The sequence below is a fragment of the Bison bison genome, unplaced genomic scaffold, assembly GCF_000754665.1.
Source record: "Bison bison bison isolate TAMUID 2011002044 unplaced genomic scaffold, Bison_UMD1.0 scf7180017864440, whole genome shotgun sequence".
NCBI classification, from domain to species: domain Eukaryota; kingdom Metazoa; phylum Chordata; class Mammalia; order Artiodactyla; family Bovidae; genus Bison; species Bison bison.
In genome coordinates this window covers 1,944,882-1,954,092 of record NW_011495002.1, presented here as the reverse complement: position 1 = coordinate 1,954,092, position 9,211 = coordinate 1,944,882, and the positions used below count along the sequence as shown (strand labels likewise).

Here is a 9,211-nt window from a genome sequence, read left to right as displayed (position 1 = left end):
TTGGACTGTGAAGAAGGCTGAGCACCAAAGAATTGATGCTTTTGAACTGTGGTGTTGGAGAAGACTCTTGAGAGTCCCTTGGACTGTAAGGAGATCCAACCAGTCCATTCTGAAGGAGATCAGCCCTGGGATTTCTTTGGAAGGAATGATGCTCAAGCTGAAACTCCAGTACTTTGGCCACCTGATGCGAAGAGTTGACTCATTGGAAAAGACTCTGATGCTGGGAGGGATTGGGGGCAGGAGGAGAAGGAGACAACAGAGGATGAGATGGCTGGATGGCATCACTGACTCAATGGACGTGAGTCTGAGTGAACTCCGGGAGTTGGTGATGGACAGGGAGGCCTGGCGTGCTGCAATTCATGGGGTTGCAAAGAGTCGGACATGACTGAGCGACTGATCTGATCTGATCTGATATATATACACACTGTTCTTCAGATTCTCTTCCTTTACAGGTTATTACAAAACACTGAGTTTGTTCCCTGTGCTACACAGTAGAGGTCCTTGTTGGTTATCTATTTTATATATAGTGTATGTATATACTGTTGCTGCTGTTGTTATTGCTATTTTAGGAAACATGTGCATCCTTTAGATATTTGGAGAGTTGTAGATATTCTGCAGAGCGATCATTTACAGAGTAGCTCTAATCTTATGCCCACTTCCTACTTATCACTTACGATCATACCTAGCACAATGGAAAAGCAGGGTCCGTCAGTGAATCTGCATTTATCCTGTTGTTCTGAAATCACTGGCCTCCTAATCTAGCTTTCCAGGTTTTCACTGAACTTCATTCAAGCAAGTCTTACTCTATCTAGAGATTCAACATGGTGAATAGATGGAAAAAGCGGTCTAAATTTCTGTAACAAACCCCACCAAAAAGCTACATTCTGGGAAAGTTCAGCTGATGTGGACTTTATCACCATGTGGCAGAACTGCCCACATCACTCATGCACAGCAGACATGGTGCCAAGCAACTTGAGAACTCCTTGAGGAAGACGTGGTCTCTACGAGGCTCTAGTCAACGTGTAGCTTCCTATCAAATGTCACTAATCCAGGATGTCAATGAAAAGTCTTACAAAGGTAAGACATTTATTCCAGACATTCGGCATAAGCATAATTCAGGGGTTGCTTCAACTCCAGTAGATCTACATGTTTTAGGCTAATAATGAAAGTAACAGCAACACTATAGGTAGACTCCATAGCCATCTCTACACTGAAAACAGGACACATCATTTACCAACCCAATAACTGCGGCAGGAGGTTACATCCCACAGAAGGCAGGGAAACAAAAGTGGTTGATTTTCTAATGAATATCTAAATATATATAAATGGACATAACACATACATGTAATAGAAAATTAACCTAGAGAAATCAAGGGTAGTACTTTCCAACAACTATAAGGATAGAAATGTATTGGAGGGAGTAGCAATATGAGTTCAAATCAAACAATAACCCTTCATCAAACATAAATGCAACCCACAGACATAGAAATCAAACTAAGACTAGCAACAGGCAAAGGAAGGTAGGGATAAATTAGGGATTTGGGATGAACAGGTATATAATACTATATATAAAATAGATAAGAAACAAGGACTCACTGTATAGCACAGGGAACTACACTCAGTATTTGTAATAACTTATAATGGAAAGATCTGAAAGAGAGTATACATGAGTGTGTACATATGTGCCGCATGCTGTGCTTAGTCGCTCAGTCATGTTCACCTGTTTGCAATCCCAGGGACTGTAGCCCGCCAGGCTCCTCTAACCATGGGATTCTCCAAGCAACAATACTAAAGTGGGTTGCCATGCCCTCCTCCAGGGGCTCTTCCAAACCCGGGGATCAAATCCAGGTCTCCCACATTGCAGGCAGATCCTTTACCATCTGAGCCACCAGGGAAGCCATAACTGAATCACTTTGAATGTAAACCTGAAATTAACACAACATCATCAGTTAACCACACTTCATTTAAAAGAAGAACATAACGGCACATGGGAACATTTTTCCTAGGGAACTTGGTGTAGGGTCCTACAGTAAACCCCTTTGTTGATGCAGAAATCTCTAGCACAGCATCCCTTTCTGTGAACCCCCTCCCCATGTGGACGGACTCACTCCCTCATTAGGAAGCCTGTCTCAGGTGTGCACAGCTCTAATCAGCTTTTCCTCAGACTGAGTCAAATCTACCTACCTGCTGCTGCTGCTGCTAAGTCGCTTCAGTCGTGCCCAACTCTGTGTGACCCCATAGACGGCAGCCCACCAGGCTTCCCCGTCCCTAGGATTCTCCAGGCAAGAACACTGGAGTGGGTTGCCATTTCCTTCTCCAATGCATGAAAGTGAAAAGTGAAAGTGAAGTCACTCAGTCATGTCTGACTCTTCGCAACCCCATGGACTGCAGCCTACCAGGCTCCTCCGTCCATGGGATTTTCCAGGCAAGAGTACTGGAGTGGGGTGCCACTGCCTTCTCCGATCTACCTGCTAGTAACTTATATACTTTGGTCTCTAATCAGCACTCTGAAACTTAATCTTCACTGTGACCATGAGCTTTAAGGTATTAAGCTTCTAAACTTCATTTATTACCTTCTTCATAATAAAGAAAATTTATTCACTCTAGATTTTATTCATGATACTGCCACATAGTTTAATACTTTCCTAATGCCATCCTACAGGCTTCCCTGATGGCTCAGTGGTAAAGAACTAGACTGCCAATGCAGGACACGTGGGCTCAATCCTTAGGTGGGGAAGATCCCCTGGAGAGGAAATGGCAACCCTCTCCAGTATTCTTGCCTGGGAAATCCCATGGACAGAGGAGTGTGGCGGGCTCCAGTCCATGGGGTTGTAGAAGAGTCAGACATGACTTAGTGAATGAATAACAAAAAATGCCATCTTAAGATGCATGGTATCTAGAAAGTTCTAGTAGTCAAAAAGCCAAGCCAAGTAGTTCCAAACAGCTTCCAGAGGCACTACTAGATAAGGACTAAGGGGAAGAGTAATTATCAAGGACTCAAAACCAACCCAGAATTCATTCTATTTCAAAAGGGTAGAGGGAGCAGAGAGTTGACAGGAGATGATTCCCAAGGAGAAAGAAAAGTTAACATCTCTTCTCTCTCTCTTGTTTAAAACATGCAAAAAGATTCCCCAAATTTCCAAAAATACACTGTCAGACGAAAAATGGCATTGTTAGCTTCACTACTGCTTTGACCTGAGCCAAGTAGTGGAATCAGTATCATGTATCTTCTGATTTTCATCAGAATGAATTTATTTACTGGAAGCAAAAGACAAAGACCCGAATCTATTTAAGAATGACAGGACCTTTGGTGGGATCTTCAGGAGGGAAGTCACATATCAGTAAGTCAGACAACACTACTGATCAGAGCAAGAGGAGCATGTCCTAGGCTTCCCGTCCTCTCCCTACAAAAGCAGTCACAAAACATCTGATAGAATATAATTGTATAAAACACGTTTGCAAAGACTCTAGGCAAAAAACATACGCCCAATGGCCAAACTGACTCAGTTCCACTGTAGCTGACTATTCATAGAAGACTGATGATGTTACACTTGCATAAAAAGATGATATACACCCTCCAACATAAAGAGTAGTTCGCTTTGGTAGAACATGGTGGTCAAAAGTTAACAGTCAACACGCTTTGTGGATCTTCAGGGATCAGTCCCTCACTTCTAAGTTTCAGTCTAAATGCCAATTTCTCCATAAGGCCCACAGTGACTACTCTAATTAAAATATGCCACACCCTCATCCTCTCAACTCCCATCAAGAGTCTTCTCCAGAACCAAAGTCAAAAGCATCAATTCTTTGCTTCAATTAGGCGTCAATCTTAACCTGGCAATTTTCTCTATGCAGAGACCTTAGCCCCTTAGAACTCGTCACATGTTTTACTAAGTTACTATGTTAACTGTTCCATTTCCCCTCCTTCCCAACACACATACACACAGATAAAGATAAGATTGACAAGGATAGGATCTTTATCTAGTTACTGATGGATCCCAAGAATCAAAAGAGTTCCTGGCACATAATAGGAAATAAGAAGCCAGCATACATTGATTGAATGAATAGGTAATTGTAATGAATAAGTAATTCTGCGCTTAGATAAACCTGGCCATGAGTCCCTTTTCCACCTCCATTAGCTATAGGACCTTGGGAAAATGATGGTCTTCTCTGAACTGTGTTTCCTCATCAGTCAAATGGAGATATAGGAATGCCTGTCCCATAGAATCACGATAAGAATGACATGATTCAGTGTATATGAAGAGCTTAGGATCATGCTTGGACAAAGCAGGAGTTCAAAAAATGTCACTTGCCATCATTTTTCCAGCAGTCACGTACAGATGTAAGAGTTGGACCATAAAGAAGGCTGAGCGTCAAAGAACTGATGCTTTCGAATTGTGGTGCTGGAAAAGACTCGAGAGTCCCTTGGACAGCAAGGAGATCAAACCAGTCAATCCCAAAGGAAATCAACCCTGAATATCCATTAGAAGGACTGTTGCTGAAGCTGAAGCCACCTGATGCAGAGAGTCAACTCAATGGAAAAGACCCCAATGCTTGGAAAGACTGAAGGCAAAAGGAGAAGGGGATGGCAGAGGATGAGATGGTTAGATAGCATCACCAACCCAATGGACATGAATTTGAGCCAACTCATGCTCAAATAGTGAGGAGATAGTGGAAAACAGAGGAGCCCAGTTGTGCTGCAGTCCAGGGGGTCGCAAAGAGACAGACACAGCTTACTAACTGAACACAACAGCAGCCATCATTATTATTATTTCAAGATATGTTCCCCAAAGCGGTGAGGGACTGGTAAGGATTTATGTTCCCCGGAAACTTGCCCTCCTCACATCTGAAGAGCGCAGATCTGAGATGGTGAAAAGGGACTCGGGGCGTTGATAAAGCTACAGAGCTACCAAGGTCAAGCCCATCACAAGACCTCATCAGTGCCAATTTAAAGACACTCAGGAGTTTACAAAGGAGCTGTTAACAGTGTGAGGATGACAGACTCAGCCCCGCTGGAGCAGAATAAACATTAACAATGAAACCACCAAGTAAGTGAGGGTGAGGCTGGGAACCTTAAAAGGCAGGAAAGCAGCTTCTCTCTGGCTACTTGAAGGGAGAGATTTGTTTATTTGGTTTAACTGGAGTCAAAGCTAATGGTCCTAATGGCTCGAATCACCCCAAATTATTCTCCAGATTTCCACACATGGGCTGTAACTTAAACTTTATGAAAGAAGATAAAGAAAATCAGTCTCCCATAAAAAGAGTTTACCCGAACATACTAATCATTTAGACATTCGCTTATATTTCTAGAAAGCTGAAGATCAGAAACTGTGTGGTAACATTTTCCTGGAGCAAATTCTAAGTCTGCCTGAAGCCTGGGAATTAAATCATTAATCTGAACATTCACTAAGTCTGTAGGAAAACAAAACACCAGAAACACCCAATATTGATAAGCACATTACCTTTAATCTCAGAATTAAAAGCAGAAACTGTTTGAGTTAAGAGAGAAAGTGGGAATGAGTGAGGAAGACAAAGATGAGGGTAAAGGGGATAACAAAAGGGAGAGGAATATTTACTGATTTCAGGGCAATAATGCCATCCCTGGGGGCTCAAATGGTAAAGAATCTGCCTGCAGTCCAGGAGACTTGGGTTCAATCCCCAGGTTGGGATGATCCCCTGGAGAAGGGAATGGCTACCCACTCTGGTATTCTTGCCTGGAGAATCCCATGGACAGAGGAGCCTGGTGGCTTATAGTCCGTGGGGTTACAGAGTCAGACATAACTGAGTAACTAACACTTATCAGGCCAATCATACTCATTATAACATATCTCCCCAAAGTGGTCCATTAAAGCATTATGTGAACAAACTAAAATGAAGGACTACATGCTCAAGGGTGATTACAACAAATAATGCCCCCCCCCAAAATTTTTTTTTTTCTCTTTTCACTCTATAGAATAAAGGCCTTAAGGCTTGGGGACAACTGAGAAAAGTCTGGTAGCTAAGTAGAAGCTGGAATCAAATTTCCAGACTCCCAAATCAATGCTTTGCATTCCATACAAGAACTGCCTAGAGCTCTAACATGCATGTGATAAATGACTCAGATTCTGCATTTCTGACATGCTCCCAGGTGATACTGATGCTACAGGACCTGGGATGTCACAGAACTACGAAGCCTCTCACCCACTGCACCTGCTAAGGTAAGTCTTGGGAATATGTTTTAAAATATCTTTTTAAAAGATATTTTTCTGGGAGCAGGACAAAGTGAGATTACAGATGAAATATTGAGGTTTTAAAAGTTCTAATAATTCACAGTATTTCTAAAATTTAAGGGTCATTTACATGGTGGTGTCAACTCCAGTAGTAAGCAAAATACATTTAAGTTGCAAATTTTTAATCTATACACAAACACCAACATTTTATAGTTGAGGGATCTCTGAGCCATTCTATGGATATACAATCATTGATCACTTAAAATATACCACGCCTAAATTGCACCATGGACTTCCCAGATGGCTCAGCAGTAAAGAGTCGGCCTGCCAATGCCGGAGACAAGAGTTCAATCCCTGGGTCAGGAAGATTCCCCTGGAGAAGGAAATGGCAACCCACTCCAGTACTCTTGCCTGGGAAATCCCAAGGACAGAGGAACCTGGCAGGCTACAGTCTTTGGGGTCAAAGAGTCAGAAAGAACTGACTCTTAGTGACTGAGCACAGATGCAAATAGCAGGATAGCTGTAAAACTGTTGATGCTCAGTCTCCTCTGATAATAGAAATACTGTGTCTAGGGATTGCTTTGACTTTCTCTAAAATTGGACGTTTCAGATAAGAAAGACGGCATTAACATACCAAGTTCGCACAGGCTTATTTGCATAGACTTTACCATCCAACAGCACAATGTAATAAAGTTGACCATACTCAATTACATATATTTTAACCTATAATACATTACATATTTTATATGTATTGTATATATTATACATATATTATAATGATATATATTAGGGGGATATTAAAGTGCAACTGGGCAGAGTGTAACAGGGGCGAAACGATTTTTAAAAAACTCTTGTTATTCTCTCTATCCCCCTTCACTCCCCCCCATCCATCTATAAGAAAAGAATCTGGATGCATTTGAAGAGAGTTGATGAACACTGAACACAATGTGTCCCTCCAGCCAAAACTCAGTTACCTCCCAAAGCTTTCTATTGGTCCCCTTGAATCAGCTGAACTCAAGAGATTTTTTTTTCCCTATAAAAAGTCCACTGTGTATCTAAATCGGATTCCAGTAAAAATTTCACTTCAGCTGAAGTGAAAATGCAGAGGTAGCAGTTAGGAATAACAGCTGGAGAACATTAGTTTTCTGTCTCTCCTTTTCTCTCCCAAGGGTTGAAAACTCTACTGTTCAGACAGGAAGTAGTCACACACCACACACTGCACAATACGAGAACGCTGGGATGTAAGAACAAGTTGCAGAGGATTAGAAAGAGTGTGAGGGGGTTTGTTCAAGAACACAGAGCCGCAACTCTGTGTTCCTCTCCGAGTATCCGACTCCCCCGACCCCCATCACCCGTGTTCAAGTGAAGTAACGGGTAAGCACCCAGAACTGACAAGCACACACTTCACTCCCTGAAAGTTTTTTAATAACTCAAGAGGAAGAAGGCTTAATCTTTCATTTTTCCACCATTTTTTAAAACATTAACTTCACGAGGTTTTGGGGGGTGGCCAAGATTCTCCAATAATCTTTTCTGGCCTAATTTCACGGTTGGCTATCTTAAAAGACCACCTTTCAACTTTCTTAAAGAAAAAAAAAAAATGAAATTGTCAGGGAAAAAAAAAACCTCTCACTTAACTGTCCGGAATAAGGAAATCTACATATATCATATATATGTGGAATTCAACACATGATGCCCTGGAAAAAGAATGATTTAAACAAAAGGTTCTTGTGGATACGGTTTTCTTAGGGTCGGTTTCTGCTGTAATTTCACAAAGCTGCTGAGAAGAAACACAGTCGCAAGCATGGGGGAGAGGCATCCACCTTCCATGGTCAGAGCTCCTCAAGTTTTGAACTGAATGATTGAAGTTTCTCTAACACCACATGCTGAATAGCCATTCTGCATTCCTAGCAGTCTGCAGGCGCGGGACCCCCGCTTCTAACCGCCGGTCCTCTGGGGGCAGGCTGTAAAACCGACCCCGTCTCTTGCACTCCTCTCCAGCCAAGTTCACGAAAGACAAACCTTCCTAACTTCAGAACTGCAGGGAAATGCCTCTGCAGTATGCCTATCAGGGGCAATGCAGTTAATCAACCGGGTTCCAACACTACGCTTTTATGCAAAGAGGGGGAGGAGGGGCGAGGGAGAAGCCAACCCACACATCCATCACCCTTTTAGGAGTAGGTGGAGTTTAAAGTTTCCCCAACTTCCAAGTTCCCACTTGACAGGCAATATTTCTGTGCAATTTCTAGCCCCACGTAACAGACGGTCCTTTGCCCGTCTCGAGCCCCGGGAAAGCCCAGACCAAACCCCTCCCCACCAACCCCCAAAACCCGCCACGCCTGGCCTCGCATGGCCCCTAGGTGGTCAGTTTCACGAAGCTGTCAGCTTGGGGGGGCAATGAGCAGAGAATGGAAACTTAACTTCTTCCAGAAGTTTTCCCTGCTACAGGAGAGTCCAAATGACTGGTGCACAAAGGCCTGGGAAAGTTTTCCCTGCGTTGTTTCTCAGAACCGTCTTCCGCCAGCTGCCAAACTCTGCAACCTAAACCCCAGATGCTCCAGGGAAGGGAAGTTAAGGCACAGGCGTTCCGCCACAGGCAGAAAGGCCACGCGAGCCGTCGCACGGACAACCTGCGAAGTTGCTTAGAGAGACCCCCGCCGTGAGAAAGCACCCGCGGGGCTCCCGAGCACTCCTGCCTAAGGGGAAGGTGATGGGCCAGAGAGGGTGCCCAATGTGGGTGCGCCCCGACACCACCGGGCGTGCGAGAACCTTCCTTCCCAGACGCGAAGGCGAGGGGAAAGGAGATGGGGGGCGGGGTGGGGCGTGATCGGGAGTGTGAGGACGGACGGCCCACTCACCCTCGCTGCCGTACTGTTTGCCATTGTTCGCGCCCATCCTGCCGCCGTCATGCCCGCCGTCTCCCCGGACACTCCATAGCTGGGGCGCACCGCCTGCGCGCTCCGCCAGAGGAAAGCCCGCCCGACGGGACCGTTAGCTGCGCATACCCC

General features: G+C 44.1%; 1 protein-coding gene across 1 annotated transcript in view; it reads right to left on the bottom strand.

The window, feature by feature from the left end:
• FBXL7 (F-box and leucine-rich repeat protein 7) overlaps nt 1–9,205 on the bottom strand; it is a 469,193-nt gene extending 459,988 nt beyond the window's left edge. The window contains 1 exon segment of the mRNA XM_010858799.1: nt 9,062–9,205. Within this exon segment, the coding sequence (XP_010857101.1) occupies nt 9,062–9,098 (37 nt within the window). The 5' untranslated portion in view covers nt 9,099–9,205.
• Between the last annotated feature and the right edge of the window lie 6 nt (nt 9,206–9,211).